Source organism: Marmota marmota, unplaced genomic scaffold (assembly GCF_001458135.2).
Source record: "Marmota marmota marmota unplaced genomic scaffold, marMar, whole genome shotgun sequence".
Lineage (NCBI taxonomy): Eukaryota > Metazoa > Chordata > Mammalia > Rodentia > Sciuridae > Marmota > Marmota marmota.
In genome coordinates, this window is record NW_025999941.1 from 10,870,545 (window position 1) to 10,891,408 (window position 20,864).

At 49.4% G+C, this 20,864-nt stretch overlaps 1 protein-coding gene across 1 annotated transcript in view; it reads left to right on the forward strand.

Moving 5' to 3' along the window:
- Positions 1–11,361, forward strand: part of Sema3g (semaphorin 3G) — a 12,369-nt gene extending 1,008 nt beyond the window's left edge. The window contains exons 2-16 of the mRNA XM_015494464.2: positions 1,349–1,509; positions 1,628–1,690; positions 1,947–2,066; positions 2,346–2,436; positions 2,549–2,665; positions 2,863–3,008; positions 3,209–3,323; positions 3,434–3,503; positions 3,786–3,930; positions 4,183–4,414; positions 4,509–4,600; positions 5,206–5,247; positions 6,807–7,035; positions 7,320–7,456; positions 9,026–11,361. Of these exons, the coding sequence (XP_015349950.1) occupies positions 1,349–1,509; positions 1,628–1,690; positions 1,947–2,066; positions 2,346–2,436; positions 2,549–2,665; positions 2,863–3,008; positions 3,209–3,323; positions 3,434–3,503; positions 3,786–3,930; positions 4,183–4,414; positions 4,509–4,600; positions 5,206–5,247; positions 6,807–7,035; positions 7,320–7,456; positions 9,026–9,490 (2,225 nt within the window). The 3' untranslated portion in view covers positions 9,491–11,361. The remainder of the gene's footprint in view (positions 1–1,348; positions 1,510–1,627; positions 1,691–1,946; positions 2,067–2,345; positions 2,437–2,548; positions 2,666–2,862; positions 3,009–3,208; positions 3,324–3,433; positions 3,504–3,785; positions 3,931–4,182; positions 4,415–4,508; positions 4,601–5,205; positions 5,248–6,806; positions 7,036–7,319; positions 7,457–9,025) is intronic.
- The last annotated feature ends 9,503 nt before the right edge of the window (positions 11,362–20,864 follow it).

Sequence of the window (20,864 nt, forward strand, 5' to 3'; positions counted from 1 at the left end):
GGAGGGGGGCACTTAACCACTGAGCCACACGACAGCCCTTTTTTTTGTTTGTTTTGTTTTTTATCTAGTTACAGGGTCTTGCTGAGTTGCTTAGCGCCTCATTAAGTTGCTGAGGCTGGCTTTGAACTTGTGAGCCTCCTGCCTCAGTCTCCCCAAGCCACTGGGGATTACAGGCTTCCCTGGCCTCTAGCAGCCCATTTCACAAGTTGGCTTCATCATCACCCCTCCATCCAGGAGCCCAGAGGACATTTCAGCCTCCCCTCTGCCATCCTGGGGTGCATTCTTCTATCCCAGCCTAGCTGGCACAGCCTCCTCTGATGACCTGTGGGGGAAACGTCACCAAGATCCAGGATCATGGCAGATTCTTCTTAGGAAAAAGGGGGATGATCACCTTCCACTGGGAATCCCAGTCAGAGTTGGGGAGACACAGGCCTGCTGTGGAGACTGAGGGGGAGACATTGTTTGTCGTGGAGAGTCTGAGGGTGGAAATGATCCTGTTCTAGAGGCTGTAGTTTTGAGAGATCAGGCTACCAGAAAAAGCCCCAACAGGGAGAGTTCCCCAAGGTACTCTCAGCTGAGGAGGGCTTTGTGAAGGAGCCTGTTGAGTTTGGGGATGGATGGAGGCAGGGCTGAGGAAGCTCCTATAGGGAAAACCCGGGTGTTCCGGGCCTTCCCCAGGGTGGCCCATGTCCCCTTCTTACCCCATCCTTCTGCTAGTCCCTTGACAGCCCATCACCTCCAGACCCCAGGGATCTGTACCAGGATTCTAAATTCCTAGGACCACTGTCTCCAGATGCCCCCACTCCATCTCTAGAGCCTGGATGGGCAGAGTCTACAGGGGAGAAAATTCTCTTTGGTCACATCCCTGATCTGGCGGCTGGAACTCCACCTGGCCGTGCCTGGCCTGGCCTGCACCTAGGCCCTTGCCAGGTGTTCCCTCTGTCTGTCCACCTCTCCAACAGCCAGCCTCGCTCACTGCTCACACTCACCCGCCCTTCCTGCAAGCTCTTCTTGCACTTTGCCCAGATTGCTGCTTAAATTTCTGCCAGTGAGGCCATCTTCCCTGGGGACTGGGCAGGGTGCACATGTTATAGAGGGAAGGCGTCAGCCGAAAGATCAAGGGACTATAAAGCTGGGCTGGGCTGGATGGGGGCTCAGAGCCTCCTGTCCCACTTGCCCCCAGGAGCCACGTCCCCAAAACCTTCCAGCAGCCCTGTGGATGGGAGCATGTTCCAGATATGAGTGCTTTTGTGGCTGAATGCACAGCTGGACCCTCCATCTCCATTCCTTGACTGGAACAGTAGGCTGAGAAGCAGGTCCTGACTCCCCTCCCTCTGTTCCCTCCTAGACCTCCTGTCTGCCAACCGCTCAGCCATCTTTCTGGGCCCCCGAGGCTCTCTGGACCTCCAGTCCCTGTACCTGGATGAGTACCGGGACCGCCTCTTTCTGGGGGGACGTGATGCCCTTTACTCTCTGCGCCTAGACCAGGCATGGCCAGATCCTCGGGAGGTGAGATGGACTAATGTGGGCGTTGGGGGAAGCTGGGCATCTGCAGGTAGAAGGTCAGATGGGGGAACTGAAGCTGTGAAGTTAGGGGAGTACCTGAGGTCACCAGGCTGTGTTTCAGGTCCTGTGGCCGCCCCAGCCAGGCCAGAGGGAGGAATGTGTTCGAAAGGGAAGAGATCCTCTGGTGAGTGCTATTGGAAGGGATTGTTCCCTAACCCCGTTGGTCCCAGACCCTGACCCCCAGGATAACCTGCAGTCATACTGGGTGCCTCTACTTGGGAAGGGGGTGGTTTTAGGAGCAGATCCTGAGGGCTTTGCGAGGTTTGTGAAGAATGTTACCCCTCCCCATTTCCCTTAGAGCTGCTCAGCCCAGCAGGGCTGAGCCACAGGGCCCAAACAGAGGGTGACCCTTTTGCCTCACCCTTTCTTCTCCCTGCTAGATGGAGTGTGCCAACTTTGTGCGGGTGCTGCAGCCCCACAACCGGACCCACCTGTTGGCATGTGGCACCGGGGCCTTCCAGCCCACTTGTGCCCTCATCACAGTTGGGCATCGTGGGGAGGTGAGTCTGTGTCGGGCCCCATGAGAGACTGGAAAGTGGTGACATTTCCTTTTTGCTGCCTGAACCCTTCCCATTGAGCCTGGGTAGAGACAGAGGGGGTAGGCCCTTGAAAGGCGCCTTTGTCCTCGGGTGATGACCCCATTCAAGAGGCCCTGAATGAAGGCGCCTTCTGCCCACCCCCCACTCTTCAGCCACACGCACTCAAGGGCCATGGCCAGAGTGGGAGACCAATGCTTCTTTCCCAGATGACAACCTTCCCTCCATTTTCCCTACCCATAGCATGTGCTCCACCTGGAGCCCAGCAGTGTGGAAAGTGGACGGGGGAGATGCCCACATGAGCCCAGCCGCCCCTTTGCCAGCACCTTTGTAGGTGGGTGATCCCAGGTCAGGGTGGGGTTAGGGATGGCGGGAGCAGGAAGGGATGGGGCCTGGCTGTTGGGCTTGGGCTTTCACCCCTAATTCTGTTCCCACCCCCTCTCCAGGTGGGGAGCTGTACACAGGCCTCACTGCTGACTTCCTGGGACGCGAGGCCATGATCTTCCGAAGTGGGGGTCCCCGGCCAGCACTGCGTTCTGACTCTGACCAGAACCTTCTGCACGGTGAGGCCTACCGGGACCCGCTCCTGGAACAGGGAGGAGAGGAGGCTCTGGAGCTGGGAGGAGAGGCCACTGAATTCCCTGGAACTCCAGTCTCCAGTGGGGGTCCCCATGCGGCTTCTTGTCCTTTGGGTTCATTCCCCCATCCTACCCTGTGAGCCACCCCCACACACACCAGCATTACCCTGTCACCCTCTCAGAGCCCCGGTTTGTGATGGCCACACGGATCCCTGACAACTCTGACCAGGATAATGATAAGGTGTACTTCTTCTTTTCGGAGACTCTCCCTTCACCCGATGGTGGCCCAGGGCGTGTCACCGTCAGCCGTGTGGGCCGGGTCTGTGTGGTAAGAGCTGTGACGGGGTGGTGAGGTTCAAGACTCCTGCTGCACCCCCCTTCCCAGACCTGCCCCTGCCACAGATGGGGAAACTGAGGCGAGCATAAAGCTGATATCCATACCTTCTCCCAGTAGATGAGGGTGGAGCAGGAGGAGGTGGGGCCCATCCTTATGGGACACAAGATTGACTCTGGCCTCCCATCCCTCAGAATGATGCTGGTGGCCAGAGGGTGCTGGTGAACAAGTGGAGCACCTTCCTCAAAGCCAGGCTGGTCTGCTCTGTGCCCGGCCCTGGCGGTGCTGAGACCCACTTTGACCAGCTAGGTAAGGGCGTGGCCTGGCAGGCCTTTATTCTGGGAGCGGGGAGGGCTCAGAGCTGGTGAGTGAGGGCATTGGCAATGGCCATGATGCCTGTGTGCCCTTCTGTGTTCCAGAGGATGTGTTCCTGCTGTGGCCCAAGGCAGGGAAAAGCCTGGAGGTGTACGCACTCTTCAGCACCGTCAGGTGGGCAGCCTCCCCGGACCCCATCATCCCTGGCCCCTGCCCTTCAGCCCCTCTGCTGAATCTCTGCTTTCATACCCCAGTCTTGCTATGGGTTCCTGTCTTTGTCCCTGATTCTGTGACTCTGTATTCTGTCTCCCTCTTTTTGCTTTTGCCTTAGTGTCCTTGTGTTTCAGTTTCTACTTTCAGCAAACTCTGTTGCCCTCTGTCCTTCCGTTGGAGCAAGCCTATCTTCCTACCCATGACAGCTACCTTGGCCTGACTGTCCCTGTCTCTCCTCGGCAGCGCCGTGTTCCAGGGCTTTGCCGTCTGTGTGTATCACATGGCAGATATATGGGAGGTCTTCAATGGGCCTTTTGCCCACCGTGATGGTCCTCAGCACCAATGGGGGCCCTATGGGGGAAAGGTGCCCTTCCCCCGCCCTGGTGTGGTGAGTATCTACTGGCAAAAGAGGCCTGAGCAGCTGCCAGGAGGGACTCTTCTTGGAACAGCACTGAGGCCACGTGCATCCCATGGCAGGGCTGGGGTGGCACTCCAGAGGGCCTGGGCTGAAGGGGCAAGGTGTGGTGGGATAGGAGAACCTCTCCAACCCAAGAGCAGCCCCTAGGTGTTGGGGGAGCAGGCTGGGAAGAGAGGTGTGCATCTCAGGGTACTTCAGGGCTCCTTTTGCTGTTGCCTGCAGTGCCCCAGCAAGATGACTGCACAGCCAGGACGACCCTTTGGCAGCACCAAGGACTACCCAGATGAGGTGCTGCAGTTTGCCCGTGCCCACCCACTCATGTTCTGGCCTGTACGGCCTCGGCGTGGCCGCCCTGTCCTCATCAAGACTAATCTGGCCCAGCGGCTGAGCCAGATCGTGGTGGACCGTGTGGAGGCAGAAGATGGGACCTATGATGTCATCTTCCTAGGGACGGGTAGGAGGGCTGAATCCAGGTGGCCAGGCTGGGGAGGTGTGTGACAGCCCAGCTGCTCTTTCCTTGCCTATTGATGACTCTTCTGCTGCCCCAGACTCAGGCTCTGTGCTCAAACTCATCGTCCTCCAGACAGGAGGTTCAGAGGAGCCCGAGGAAGTGGTTCTGGAGGAGCTCCAGGTGTTTAAGGTGAGCAGAGGGCATTTCCCATCCCTGGGTCTGGGACTGGCTATAGGGAAGCCAGAGGGAGCCTGGGGGAGGAGCAGAACATACTGGCACACTGCTACAGAGGCCTGGTTGATGCTTCAGAATGACTGGGGGACCTGCCGCTGCAGTCTGTGGACTGAAAGTACCTAGGGTTCCCCAGGGAGGTTTGGCCACAGTGAGCACCCTTGACAAAGCCCTACTGGGCTCAAGTCACAGTGAGGAAGTGGCTGAGATTCCAAGTCCCCAAGGGTTCTGTTAACCCCTCTGTAGATTCAGACAGGGCACCGTCTGTGTTTGGGGAACTATTGTGCCTGCTGACATGAGATGTGTGATTTGTAACAGCTGCCTTATTCCTGGGTAACAGGGCCATGGGAGTGGACACTGGAACTCTGAGCTTTTAGCCAACCCTCCCACTTGGAGGCCAGCTGGGATAAGGGGCCTTTTTGTAACCCAATGTCTAGAAAAGACTGTCCAGCTTCAGTTGCTAAGGTGTGCACCGATTGGGCTGGCGTTGGAGACTAAAATGTGGAATGCGGGGGAAGTTCTTGTTACGCTATGCCCATGCTGACAGCCTATTCCTTCCCCAGGTGCCAACACCCATCACTGAAATGGAGATCTCTGTCAAAAGGGTAAGGGCAGCTGCCTGACTCCTCATGTGTTCCCTGTCTCCTGCCCTGGCTGCAGCCTCCTTGAGAACTACCCTAGTCTGCTGGAGAATGGTGCCAGGCAAGCCTGATTAGGCTCTGCAACAAGGGCTGTGTCCAGTTGGGTGCTGGGTTTCACATGCATGAAGCTGTGGACAATGACAGGTGCCAAGGTCATGTTCAGATAGGGAGAGATCTACAAAGGCCAGTTCTTAAGGGAGTTGATACTTGCTCGGAAACAAAATCTGGAATTTTTTTTTCTTTTTGGTAGTGGGGATTGAACACTTTACCATTCAGCTATACCCTATCCTTATTTATTTATTTATTTATTTATTTATTTTTAAAGTGTGGGTGGGGCTAATGGCCATTTTATTTATTTATATTTATTTATTGCAATCTGGGGATTGAACCCAGGGCCTTGCACACACTTAGGAAAGTTCTTTAACCACTGAGCTACACCCTCACCCTACCCCCTTTTTATTTTTTACATTATTATTATTATTATTATTATTATTATTATTATTATTAGGTACTGGGGATTGAATCCAGAGGTACTTTACCACTGACTAAATCCCCAGCCCTTTTTATTATTTTTTTAAAAATTTTGAGATAGGGTCTCACTAAGCTGCTTAGGGTCTTGCTAAATTGTTGAGATTGGCCTCAAACTTGTGATCCTTTTGCCTCAGCCTCCAGAGTCACTGAAATTACAGGTGTTTACCACCATGTCTGGCCTGTTTTCATTTTTAAAATTTTTTAGTTTTTTGGTACTGGAGATTAAACCCAGAGGCATTCAACCACGGAGCCCTACCCTCAGCCCTTTTTATTTTTTTGAGACAGAGTCTCGCTAAATTGCTTAAGACCTAAGTTGCTGAGGTTGTCTTTGGACTTGCGATACTCCTGCCTTAGCCTTCCAATCGCTGGGATTACAGGCATGTGCCATTGTGCTTGGCCCCTTTTTAAAAATTTTATTTTGAGATAAGGTCTTGCTAAATTGCCCAGGCTGGCCTCAGCCACCCGACTTGCTGGGATTACAGGCATACACCACCACACCTGGCAAGGGAACCATATTTTAGAGGCCTGATATATGTCCTTTTGCAAGTGGCAAATACCATGTATGCCCCAGTTTACCTCTTGGTGAATCCCAACTGTCTTTTGTGTGTGTGGTACTGGGGATTGTACCCAGGGCCTTGTGCATGCTCTACCACTGAGCCTTAAATCCCAACTTTTATACTGGGATTGCTTACAGCAAGGTGCACCTCTGAAATCAGAGGTCAGTAAGAAAAGGCCAGTGGGGTACAGGATAAAGGTCAGTAGCAGGGATGGCCTGGAGAAGTCCCTTAGAGAAAAGACCCCGGACCTGCCCCATCCACTCTATATAGAGCAGGTAGATGACAAACATCTTTATTTCTGTGAATAAATCCAAGAGGTTCTGGAAGACTTCCTGAAAATGGTAGGGGTCTCAGGAAACCCAAGGGAAATGAGAGTCTGGATGCTCCTTAGTTAAGCCCAGGCTCACCATGGGCTCTGCCTGTGTCTCTCCCCAGCAAATGCTGTATGTGGGCTCTCAGCTGGGCATGGCTCAGCTGCGACTGCACCAGTGTGAGACCTATGGAAGTGCTTGTGCTGAGTGCTGCCTGGCCCGAGACCCATACTGTGCCTGGGATGGTACCTCCTGTACCCGCTACCGCCCCAGCCCTGGCAAGCGTCGGTTCCGCCGACAGGACATCCGGCACGGCAACCCTGCCCTACAATGCTTGGGTCATGGCCAGAATGGTGAGTGGCAGTGGGTATGGGCGCCCTAACAGGGCTCCTACCCATCCTGTGGTCTGGGCTCTATTCCTGTGAAGTGTGACCTCAGACTGGTCCTGTTGTGACAGTCCTCAGTTTCCTATTTATGCAGCTCTAGTCAGCTCATGGGTGCGGGGTACAGTGACTGGCTTGGGGTTCAATGGATGCCTAGGTCTTTATCATACTGGTGGGATGCAGGAATCAGTTGGTGGCCCTGGGGGCCTGGGTTCCATAGTTCCCATGTTAAGCCAGCTTGGTCCTCCATGCAGAGGAAGCTTCAGGACTGGTGACCACCAGGGTCTATGGCACAGAACACAATAGCACCTTCCTGGAGTGCCTGCCCAAGTCTCCCCAGGCTGCTGTGCGCTGGTTCTTGCAGAGGCCAGAGGATGAGGGACCTGACCAGGTGAGTGAAGACCCTGCCTCCAAACCCTACCTCCCTACCTGAATCCCAAGCCCTGAGCCCTAGGAAGGGTTTTTGGTGGTAATCTGCTAAGATCAACTAAGAAAAGTGTGTTAGGCCCCTACAGTACCTAGGAGGAAGTACCCCTATTTCTGTCTCTGGGAATCTAGGACATATATAGCTGGAACTCCCCCAGTCTAAGAGGTGGGTAGCAGAGAGGGAAGAGGGGTCTGGTGTGGTCTGGAAGTCCCCTGTGTTTGCACATATGGCTCAGCTTTGAAGAAATCTCTTCCCCAGGGGTTCTCAGTCCTCCTTTGCCTTAGGCTTGGGTACCTCCCTGACTACTGGACCTTGCCACCTCCCTCCATTTCTGGTCCTACACTTCCTCCTGGGAGACCAGCTATATGGCCAGGCCCTTTCCTCCCCCATGGGAAAGGTCTCTGTCAACTCCTGGAGATGGCTTCAGTCTGGGGCCTAAGGCTGAGTGGGGTGGGCAGGGTGAGGAACCAACCATTCTCCCACAGGAAAGAGGAGGGGAGAGGGGGTTGGTTATAGGAGGGACTGTCCCTCCAGCTTGGGAACTGGGGGAGGCCAGCCTTGGGCCAGCTGTTGGGTTGGGCACTGAGGAGACTCCCTGGGGTTGGGGGCGGGACAACAAGATGAAGTTACACAACACTAACCACCCAGGCAGTGCATCCTCAGCCCAGATGTACAGACTAAAGCCCGAACAGGATTCAGAGAGATGGTTTGGGACCGGAGCTGCATTCCCACCTCTTACACTGAAGTGGGCACCCCAGGCTGGGGCTATCAGCTTAGTGCTGTGGCAGGAGAAAACAGGAAAAATTAAGACAGGGAAGGCCCAGTGTGCTCTGTGTGTGTGTGTGTGTGTGTGTGTATGTACATGTGGAGAGGAAGAAGTTTTCCTTGCCCCAGAGTAAAAGCTCAGAAGTACGCTTATAAGCTGGCACAGTGGCCATGCCTATAATCCCAGCAGCTCAGGAGGCTGAGGCAGGAGGATTGTGTGTTCAAAGACAGCCTCAGCAACTTAGTAAAGTCCTAAGCAACTCCGTAAGACCCTGTCTCTAAATAAAATACAAAAAAGGGCTGGGGATGTGGCTTAGTTGTTAAGTGCACCTGGGTTCAATTCCCGGTACCAAAATAAATAAATAAATAAATAAATAAATTTTTTTTAAAAGAAAAAAGAAAAATATCTCTCTAGCCTGTCTGCTTCCTGTGTATGTGTGCAAGGGCTCTTCAAGGCCAAGTTTGATACCTGGGTCTCTGATTTGGGGAGACACCAGCCATTCATATTATTGAAACAAACAAACAAAACCCTTTGCAGGCTCTTTCCTGGACCATAGGAAGGTAAGGCCCTGCCCTCAATTAACTTGTAGTCTAGAGGCCAACCTGCCAACCTGCTGGTCCCCTTCTGGACAGGGAAGATAATGGGCAAGGGGAAGGACATACACACTGGGCCCTCAAGATGGAGAAGTAGGGGGCGAAGAAGCTGACAGTACCCATCCTGCCCCACACTGTGCTCATGTCCCCTGTGCCTTCCCACTTGCCTGGCAGGTAAAGACAGATGAGCGGGTCCTGCAAATGGAGCAGGGGCTGCTGTTCCGCAGGCTCAGTCGCCTCGATGCCGGTACCTACACCTGCACAACGCTAGAGCATGGCTTCTCCCAGACTGTGGTCCGTCTGACTCTGGAGGTGATTGCCGCTACTCAGCTGGACAGTCTGTTCCCTCGGAAGCCAACACTGGAGGAGCCCCCTGCCAGGGGAGGCCTGGCCTCTACCCTACCCAAGGCTTGGTATAAGGACATTCTGCAGCTCACTGGCTTCGCTAACCTGCCCCGGGTGGATGAGTACTGTGAGCGTGTGTGGTGTCCAGGCACTGGGGAGCGCTCAGGCTCCTTCCGGAGCCGGGGGAAGCAGGCCAAAGGCAAGAGCTGGGCAGGTCTGGAGTTGGGCAAGAAAGTGAAGAGCCGGATGCAGGTTGAGCGCAACCGAACGCCACGGGAGGTGGAAGCCACGTAGACGTGGAAGGGGTGGTCAGGTTAGGCCAGGGAACCCAGCAGCAACCCCCAGAATCTCCTACCTACCCAGCTAGGGCAAGGGGCGCCAGGATGCCTGACTGCCTCTTAGAGATGAGAATCTCTGCTACCCATAGGAAAGACTGGGGGCCTGAGGGAGGGGCCCCGTGCCTGAGGCCTGTTCCCTGCCCTTCTTTATGCGCTCATTCTCAGGCTGGAGCTGGCACCCTTTGGCCCCTGGCAGCCCCAAGGGGCCTGCCATTTGTTCTCAGAGATGGCCTGGCTTCCGGAATACATTTCCGGGTATGCCCAGAGGCAAGAGGGTTGGGTGGTTCTTTCCCAGCCTTCAGAACAATGGCTATTCTGAGTGACCCTCAAAGTGGGTGGCTCTAGGAGATATCTGGGCAGAGGCCCTCAGGCATCTAGAAGAGAATAGAAGTGGCCTCTTCTTTGCTTGACCTAGCATCTGTTAGGAAGAGCCTACCCTGACCAGGTTGGGGAGGGCAAGTGGAGGTGTTGAGGAGTTGGAGCAGCAGTACCTTACCCTCTTCATGCCCTGATGTCTTGGTATTTCCCTGCTACTGCCCACGACCTCTCCTGTATCTCAGAATTATAGAGGTGTGGATTTCTGAGACCTAGGGGTGGTCAAGGTCTTAGGCCTCACTTTATAAATTGGGGAGAGGGTTCTCACAGCGTGACCTTCTTTCTTCAGGCCCGGAAGTGTTATGCCAGGTTTCTGGCTGGAATGGCCACATCTCCTGATGGGATTCCCCTTCCTCGCCATCAGGGTCCCATGATGAGGATCAGGGAGAAGGAAATGTTAGTCCTCATCTCTGGATTAGAGATGAGAAAGAGGAGTTGGGGATGGGAGGAGTGGGCTGTCTTTCCCAGGGCAATACAGAAGGGTAGGAATGTAGAGTCTTTGCAAGCTACAGCCTGAAGTCAGGATTGGGGTCAGGGCTTTGGCCAGAGCCACAGAAAATTGACAGGTTATCAAGATGGAGAGAGAAAGACCATAGGATGGGCTGTGGATCCAGGCCCAGGTGTCCTCAAGGACTCAAGATGGCATCAATTAATTCAGGAGCCATATTGGGAAGGTCAGATGTTCCCTAAAAATCTCTATTTTCTGCTAAGTAAGGGTTATTTTACAAGTCTTTTTTAAAATTATTTTTGGTGCTAGGGATGAACACAGAGCTTTGTGAGTGAGCTAGGCAAGTGCTCTACCACTGAGCTACATCCCCAGCCCTCTTTTTTTTTTTTTTTTCCTTTAAGAAGAGAGAATAGCTGCTAAGAACTGTAAGTCCTGCTGGTTCTTGGGGATGAGGCTCAGATGGCAAGGTTACATTTTGCTTGGGCATGTAGGGGAGTTGTTTTTGCCATCAGCAGTTTCTTAGTCTGGGGAGCACAAAGGAGGAGGAGGAGGATAACTAAATGAAAAGTTGTTCCCAGCCTGCACATGAACAAGTTAGTGACGCACAAAACTAACAAGAGACAAGGGCATCAACTCTGAGATTCCTTCCTTCCAAAAACCAAGATGAAGAAACAAAGGAGGAAAAAGAAACAGCAAATTAGGCTTCCTGCCCCACTGCAACTCAATCCTGAAGGGCATTGGGTTTTCTCTCCCTCACCCTCACACCACCAGAGTATGGGAATCTGAAACAGCCCCCACCCCTTCCCTTTGATTATATGGCAAGTGTACTAGAAGCACTGAGGTTAATCTAACAACATCTTGAGAATCCTTTCTGCCTGGGGTGCTGTCTTGCTATATGAGCAGGTAAAAACAGAGGAGGGGATGGTGGAAGAAAGAAGGAAGAGGAGACAGAGATGAAAGAGGTGGAGGAGAGAGTGCAGATCTCGGGGAGGTGGGGGGAGGGGGGTCAGAGCTGCAGCCGGCTCTGCCCTCTATCCCTGGGAAGCCAGAAAGAGACAAACAGGCTCTCAGTGGCTGGGCTTAGGCTTGGTAAGCTCCAAGCCAGGTCCTCTGGGGAAGTGACTCTGGAAAACGGAGGGAGCATTGTATATCTGTATTTGGGAAAATATGGACAGCTTCTACCAATTGCCCCCCTTCCATGGTACTGTGTTGTTAATACCTGGAAATGCCCTCTATGTATGAATTCTATTTTTGTGTTCCTATGTTGAGATGGGCCTTGTGGTTTCTCTGTCTTTGGAGTATACTTCTTGTATTGTTATTTTTATTGTTGTGGCAGCCCTGAGTTCTAGTGAGGAAAGCAAGAGCCTCCCAGGAAAGGGATGAAGTTAATATTTATATCACATAATTATATTGTTATTATATCTGTATATTTCTGTACTAAATTGATTGATGCATCTGCCACTCTACCTCTTCCTCGAGGGAAAAGGTCCCCATAACCTTGGGTGGTATTTTCTGGCAGAGAGGGAGATGGGTAGTAGGGGAAGGAAGGAGCCAGAGGACTTTGTCTATAAAGCTGGGATTGCTCATTAAATTAGGAAAAGTCCTGACCTGAGGTCTTGTAAAATTTGACCTTCTTGGAACTTCAGGAGGATCTTGGGGGGGAGAGGGGGGAGAAAGGCTGGCAAAGGTCAGCCAGGCACGTAGGCAGTTCTGCTACTTTTTCACAACACTTGACATTTGTAATAGCTATACTTGGCCTGGTGCCGCCTTCATCCCAAGTCACATACCAATGTATATTAAGGCCACCAAATTCATGCCTGGGCTGGGCTGGGCTGGGCTGTGGGGGCCATAGCTCCTGGGGAGAAGGAGAGGCCCTAAGAGTCTGACCTATTGGGCACACTGCAGAAGACTCTCTGACCATGGTCCCTGTTCCCCCAGTGACATTATGCCCCTTATCCGACTCCACTAGTGCTGGGAATAGGTGAAAAACCACGGAAGCACTTCAAAGATAAGAGAGATATCACCCTATCTTGCTAGGGAGATGGCCCTGGGCCCCTCTATTTTTGCTATAGTCTAGGAGGCTCAACAGAAGACTCAGTCATGGGTCCCAACTTGCAGTTGGGCCCTGGAGCCTGGCCTCCTATCCCTCCAAAATACTGAGGCCTGACAGGACCTGAAGTCTTGTTTCCCCTCCTGAGCTATCGCCCACAGATTGAGAGGCATCATCAGAGTACCCACTTGGTGTTGGCCTGGCATCAGAGTACCCACTTGGTGCTGGCCTGGAAGGATGTGCAAACGAGACCCCCACTGCCCCATCTCTCATCAAGCACTGCTCTTCCTGGGGCAGCCGAGTACCTCTCCTCCCAGGCATCATTACCACCTATTCTCTGAAGACCCCTCGGCCCAGACTTCTCCCTGGTTCTCAGTCCCCCTTCTGCCTCTGTCTTGACTCTTATTTCCTGCTTCAGCAATTTTACCCTCTCTCTATCTTCCTCTTGCACATTTTTCCTCTAAGTCTGGTACTTCCCCTGGTTGGTGGGCCTCTGTTTCATGATTTCCCAAACAGGTTTAGAGCTGGAAAGAGACTTAGACAAAAAGACTAGTTAAACATTTCCCAAATGGTGTCCTATGAAAGGGTAACCCCAGGAGATTCTCTATGATCTCAAGGTCTTCAAGGTCAAATTAGGGAATTCTGCCTCCTTGGCCTCCACAAAGCTGTATACTGCCTGCCTCATGAAAGCACCGAGAAATCCTGTGCCGGTCTGCAATTATTGTGTACCTACTATATGTTCTACGATTCTCCAAAACTTGATTCATTCTTTCTTTCTTTCTTTCTTTCTTTCTTTCTTTCTTTCTTTCGCAGCTAACATCTCATACTTCTAATGTTCTGAAGAGCATACTTTGGAAAAGTGCTGATTAGTTAATTCCTTCCCTTTACATGTGAGATTAATTTGTTAATCTCTGCCCCCAAAGCCTGTAAACTCTAGAGGCGCAGACCTCCCAGATTTCAATCATGTTTTTGTTTCCTATGGTTTTCATCAGAGTAGAACCTGCCACCTCAGGGACAGTGCTGCCAAGCTACCAGTCTGCCAACACTTATAATTGATTCTGTCTCCTACACCCATCCTCCCACACCCAGCCTGCATTCCCAACCTAACTTCCAGCCCCTCCTGTGTTTGGCATGGTCCTTTGAGGGCATGGCCAAGATTCATCCCAAGCCTGTGGTTGTCTTGCAATTCAACAGAGAAATTTCTCAGGAAAGTTGGGGGAAGGGAAGGGTCAGAATAAGGGAGAAAAACATCCTTTTTGTTTTCTCAAATGGTGTCTTGCTTCCCTTTCATTTAGCTAAGCTTGAGGTCAAGTCTTAGATACTCCTAAAATTGGAAAGGGGGGCACATAGAGGCCACTAGGATCCTGAATTGTCTCTCGCCAGGCTGCCCTCTAGGCCTGGAGGGGCTCATATACCTCTCCCAGTCAGCAAACTGAGGCTTCTCTGGCCAGCCACATCATATTCTCAGTGCTAGGAGAAAATTGCCCAGAAATAGTCCACTTTCCATCTGGATTAAGAGCCCACCCCAGCCTTACCCAGGTCCTGGGCTGCAGAGGATTCCATGAGGAGAAAGTTTAACACACACCGAGAACAAATCCCCAGGGTTTTCCAAGACTACAAACTTGGAGAGAAAGGACTGGGCAGGGCTGGATTTGAACACAATATCTGATAAGGAACTTGGGGATTGTTGGGACCCCACCCTGGCTCCTCTTCCGGACTTACCCACCCCTCTGGTATATGGGGTGGGGTGAGGCAAGGCAGCTCTGGTCCTGTGCCCACTTCTCACTGCTCAGCCCCCACCTACATTTGTTATGCTGGGTCCCTCTCCCTTAGGGGTGGTATTCTAATGAAGCCTTTCACTTTCTCTGCTGGAGTTTCATTAAGGAAATTTCAGTTCCTCAATGTAGTTAAAAAAATTTTTTTTTTGTTCTCCACTTGGGATAGGAACTGTTGTAGTCTCCAGGGGAAACTTGTAAGGGATGTGGAGCTCTCCTCTCCTCTGACCAGGCCTCCAGATAATAGTATGCTGATGTGGAGATTCAAGTGACCAATATTGAACTTTATCCCATGGAGGAAGATGCCCAGAGCGTATCCTTCTTTTTTGGTTTCAACGATTGAATCCAGGGGCACTTAACCACTGAGCCACATCCCCAGCCCTTTTTATGTTTTATTTTGAGACGGGGTCTCACTAAGTTGCTGAGGCTGGCTTTGAACTCATGATCCTCCTGTCTCAGCCTCCATTCCACCGGGATTACAGGTGTGTGCCCTGCAAAGTGCATCCTAATACAACCAATGGTGCTTATTTCACTGCCATGAATATTTCACTTCCACTAGGCAAAGAGGGACAATCAGGGCAGGCAGATTGCTGAGGGCTTATTGATAGGACACCAGAGTGAATGGACAGGGGGCTAGAGCAGACTCTGTCTGACATCAAATGGAAGGACACTTGAAGCCCAGAATGGCCTGTTGGGAGGGCAAGGCAGGCTCTGCTCTCACAGATAAAGGTATAGAAGAATGATGTGTCAAACCAGCAGCTTGCTTTATGGACATGATCTCACCCGCCAGCCCCAGCTGATAAAAATCTGGAGCTGTTTCCTGTAGTCCAAGGGTCTCAGACAATGGTGTGAACGGCTAGACCTACTGGAAAGCACATTGTTCAGGGAAGAAAAAACAACACCCCAGCACAAAGCCAGGGCAGGATCTGTCTAAATGTAAGGGCCTGTTTACAAATCCATGATTTTCAAGGGTTGGAACACAATGGGGAATTGTTGTGGAGAGGTTGGTGTCCCCTTCAGTATGCTCCTGTCTGGCTTTGATGGCTCAGACAGGTCTCAGATGCTCTGAGAGGGATGGACACTGATGGCTGCAGATGCCTTCCTGTTTATCATGAGCATGCAGAGCAGGGTCAAGGAGCCAGTTACACCAAAGACAAGTGGGGCGCTCCTGGGCCTCACCTCTTCTATCCGGGCCTCATGCTGGCTCACTGCTCAGGGCCCCAGAGGGGGTTTGCTAGGAAGATTAAAGGGCAAGGGTATTAGGACTGGGGACGTGGCTCAGCAGTAGTGGGTAATGCACTTGCTTATCAAGGGTTCGATTCCCAGCAATAACAACAAACAAAAGGGCAAGTTTTTTTTTTTTTTTTTTTTGTGTGTGTGTGTGTGATGAGTATGATATTTGTGTGTATGTGTGTGTTTGTAAACATCAACTCTTTATTTTATGGCCTCCAATTGCATGTTGATTTTTTAAAAACATGTACAAAGCTTGAAACCTTTGAAAAATAGTTAGATCCTTTGGAATGGGGCTCACTTGCTTGGTCACAAGGCAACCTTCTCACATCTGGGGCCCCATGATGCTGTGATTCACTTCCAGCCTGCCTGGGAGCATACAGGGAACTGACGTGCCCCTGGGGTCAGGGCCAGTGGAGGCACTCTTTTTCATAGCAACCTGTTGCTCTGCCCACGTGGATTGGGCTTTTGAACCCCTACCCAGATGTCCTGATGTGAGTGAGCATGTGTTTCCGTGTGCATGTGCTTTTGTGTATGTGTGTGTGACTGTGGTAAGAGGGTAGGGCAGAAGAGGAATAGAAACATAGAAACATATTTCCCTTGAGACTAGCAGTCACCATTTTTAGTGTGGGAGGGCTCCTGGGGTTAGGAAGTCTACTTTGGGTCTGGAGAAACAATAAGGGCAGTCTTTTTTTTTTTTTTTAATATTTTTTAGTTGTTGGACCTTTATTTTATTTATTTATATGTGGTGCTGAGAATCAAACCCAGTGCCTCACCCTTAGGAGGCAAGCACTCTTTCACTGAGCCACAACTCCAGCCCCATGGGCAGTCTTATTTGAGGATTTGACCTGTGGTGGAAGTATCATTAGTAGCCTTTTTTTTTTTTTCTTTTCCCTGCTACTGAAGATTGAACTCAGAGGCACTTTACTACATCCTCATCCTCCCCACTTTTTTTGTTGACAGATCTCTATTTTTTATTTGTATGCGGTATTGAGAATTGAACCCAATGCCTCACATATTTGAGGCAAGCGCTTTACCACTGAGTCACAACCCCAGCCCACTCATCCCTTTTTATTTTTTACTTTATAACAGGGTCTCACTAAGTTGCTGAGGCTGTGATCCTTTTGCCTTATCAGTAGTACATTTATACTAGTATCTAAACCCAACAGAAGTATAGTTTACAAAAAAACCAAAAAAAAAAAAAAAAATGAGGAGCAATAAGTGCCATGCAATTCCAAAAACAGAAGCAAACTTTTCATAAGGCTTTTATCTTTTCAGGTCTAAAGGGTTAGAATCTTCTTGGTCAACATGTTAACAGTGCCCTCTGGTGTTTGGCAGCAGAACAACAGGCATATTAGTACAGGGTATGAGTACTTCCATTAGATTAGCAGTCTTGAAACTGCCTCTGAATGTAAGATTCTGGGCCTGGCACCACTAGGGGAAGAAAGGCTAATAAGACAGATAGGTCTCTGCCTGTAAGAGGCTTCCCATCTAACAGGACAGACAGATCCACAACTGTAGGGCTATACAGGGGTTTAAGTAGAGGCCAGAGAGCATGCAGGGTTGAAGATGTGGCCCTATGCTGCCTTCAACAGGCTGAGGATAGAAGTTAGAGTTCTCCAGGCTAAGAATCCTAGGCCCAGGTCCCAGGATTTCAGAGTGGCCAGGGCAGAACGCCCATGGTGGGGCTATCCTTAGAAATACAGCTGTGTAGGGCCCTATTTGAGAAGACCACAGATGCCAATCTGAGCAGGGCCAAAAAGCTACCACATGTTTTATGGCAAAAAAGCTACTACATATTTTATGGCAAATGGCAGAAGGGAAAAGGGTGGATGTATCAGTGAAGTGGACATAGGAAGCCATGCAGACAGAAGGATTTTATAGCAATCCTGTGAGGCGCAAGTGTCTGAGCTGAGCATGGTAATAGGAGGGAGAAAGAGGCAAACATTCAAAAACCAGTCAAATTGACAAGGAACAAGGTGGATGAGAAGTGAGGGAAACAGAAGGAAATTCTTGAGGTTCTGGCAGTGGTTTATATTTCAACAAAGGTAAGGTGTTAGAAAAGGGGGAGCAGATACTTTGGAGAATTTTTGATTAACATTTATTTCTGGGTTCTGAGTTATGAAATGGTAATTAATTTGAAAAAATTAATTATAAAATCAGGTATGTAAAGAATACAAGATGAGCTTGGAACATCTCATAGTGCCAGAAAGTCAGGAAGTGCTCAAAAACAAAGCAAACATACCACTATGGGATGTGAAAAGGATACAGGACCAATGCAGCCAATGGCCAAAGCTAGAACAATTTGAACAACAAAATAAACAAAGTAGTATTGGATGGAAACCCAACATATAATATATACCCACTGAGTCCATACTGATATAAGCAAATGACTGAATAAGTAAATGACTGAGAGAATAAATCAATCTCCCAAGCAGAAGAATTGAAAATAATTTATGTAGCTAATCCATCTTCAAAGCAGAGGGTACATAAATCCTCACTCCTTAATTGTGGGCTGCACACACTTTTTCCCAAAGGGTAAAATAAGGAAAGAGGTACAAAAGAGGAACTACAAAGTGGACAAACACTGCTGTAGCCAGGTGACCAAAGTTAACATCAACAGTGACAGGTCATGTTGATAGTGTGTAACTCTGATAAGGTGTGATAAAAATGGAGCTGTGTGCCGGGTTTCGTTTTCGTGACTAAAAGGCTCAGGGGTCACTCCAGGGAAACTGGGCTGACTGGGCTGCACAAAATAACCACACAAGAGACACAAATACCTTTTTCTTTGGGGTCGCTGTGACGGCTCCTCTGACTTTAAGGGTCCGCAGAAAGAGAGAGAGCAAGAGACAGCACACACACACACACACACACACACACACACACAAGGGGTCAGGGGGCTGGGTCTATCTTCATGATGTCCACTGTCAGCAGGTTCACTGACACCTGGGTAGACCACACGCAAAGGCACTGAGAAGGGGACACACACAAGGCACTTCCATGGAACATTCTATTCTAAACAGGGCAAGGGGTTATATTACAAAGAAACAGATGAGCGTAGCTCCACCCATGGGGCTGTAGCAAGACACACCCATGCATGAGACACCAGTCCCTGGAACCCAAGAAGGGTGGGGAAAGCTCTGCCACATTTCTGGGACTGAGCACCTCAGCACCCAGCCAGGAAGTGTGATTCAATCATGTGCAAGGCTGGTCTCCCACAGCTGTGGTCTCCTCCCCAAGCCCAGAACCCCAGTCTAATCAGGACAAAAACATCAGATGGATCCCAATTAAAGATCACTCCCCAAAATACTGGATCAGTACACTTGCAAGATTGTCAAAAGTCATCACAAACAAGGAAGTCTGACAAACTGTCACAGCCAAGAGGAACCTACAGTATTGGATGACTCAAAGTATGATTGGATAACCCAGACTGGATCCTGGAACAGAAAAAAAATGGTAAAAACAAAATATCTGAAGTTTTGATAATAACTGAGTGTGGGCTTTAATGAATAATTATGTATCAATATTGGATCATTAGTTGTGACAAATTTACCATGGTAATGGAAAACACTAATAATAGGGGAAACTAGGTTTGGAATATATGGGGCTTTGCTAAACTATCTTCATAATTTTTCTGTAAAGCTATTCTAAAATTAAACGTTTAAGAAAAATGCCAATTGTTTGCTGGGCTTGGTGGTGCACACCTGTGATTCCAGCAACTTGGGAGCTGAGGCAAGAAGATTGCAAGTTCCAAAGCCAGCTTCAGCAATTTAGTGAGGCCCAAAGCAACTTAGTGAGACCCTGCCTCAAAATAAAAAATAAAAAGGGGACTGGGGTTGTGGTTCAATGGTAGAAATGCTCCCCTAGCATGGGCGAAGCCTTGGGTTCAATCCTCAGCACCACATAAAAATAAATAAATAAAATAAATGTATTGTGTCCAACTACAACTAAAATAAAAATTATTTAAAAAAATAAAAGGGCTGGGGATGTGGCTCAGTGGTTAAGCACCTCTGGGTTCAATCCCTAGTACCAATAAAAAAATTTTTTTTTTGTTTGATGGATAACAATTGATTAGGCCCACAGGAAGGACAGAACACTTCAAAGTTGGACTTTCCAGCCTACAAGAATGGGAGTAGCTATTAATTTCAATGAAGGGTAAAGGTATAAAGAGAAAGAAATGGTTAATAGGTACGTGTATGTGTGTGTGCATGTACCTGTACTGCATGCTAGCTAGCAGTACCTATTAAGGCCAGCTGCACGTAGAGGTAGGGCAGCTAAATGTCTGGGTGACAAAACCCTCCTCCATTCCTGCAACAAGCTTTGCCTTCCATCCACTGAAGCTGGAGGCCAGAGGGCACAGTTAGGGGGCCATTACCTTCTGTTAAGATGGTGCTCCTCACATGAGCAGTATACAAATGATCTCCTATAAAGGGACAGATACTACCATATTTCTCTAAGAATATTCCTGGTGAGCTCAGTTATAGTAACTATAGGTTAAGAAACTAAAGCCTGTCTTAATCTAGGAAGTATTTTTCAGTTGTAAATGATCACTACAGGAGTTGAGTTTATAGGGGTAGGAAAGATATTGCTTTTGAAATGAAAATTCATAATTTAAAAGTTCTCTTATCATTTGCAAAGCTTTGACAAAAATCTCCTTGGATGCTCAGGTTAGAAAGCATAACATTGGTTGTCAAATCAATGAGAGAGAAAATGAAAGGGCACAGTTGTGGGAAGCCCTAGGAATGACAGCTATGCAGGAGGCCCAGGACAGCCACCTTAGAAGAAGGAGGCTTTAGGAGACAGGTCTTCCAGGAAAGAAGCGTAATTGAGAGTGATCTGTTGCCTGGCCTGTGAGGAATCAGTAATCGGTTCACAGCAAAAGAAAGAGAGGCAGTTGTTAATTTCAGAAAAAAAGCAAAACACTGTACAGAAGAGCAAACAAAGGTAATCATGATGTACTGTCTAGCTCAGTAGTAAACAATATTTACATAGTCATAATAATGTAAACACTAAAAATTAATTTAACAAAAATTGTAATGCAACTATTTTAAGATGGGGAGAGTAAAAATGGGAAGATTCTAGGGGCTGGGGTTGAGGCTCAGTGGTAGAGCACTTGCCTAGCATGTGAGACACTGGGTTTGATTCTTAGCACCACCTATAAGTAAAGAAAATAAAGGTCCATTGACAACTGAAAAAAAAATACACATACATATGTTCATATGTATATATATATATATAAATAAATAAAATGGGAAGATTCTAAAGGTGATACACCTTTATGTAACTTAACAGAAAGCTAATAATGTCTAAAATTAATAAATCAAGAAATAGCTAAAAAAAGAGGAAAATATTGCCTTTGGGGAATAGGACTGAAAATAGAGAAGGGTAAATTGAGAATGTTTTTCATTATAATCCTTCAGTGCTATTAAGACTATTTTTTTCTGGGTCCTGG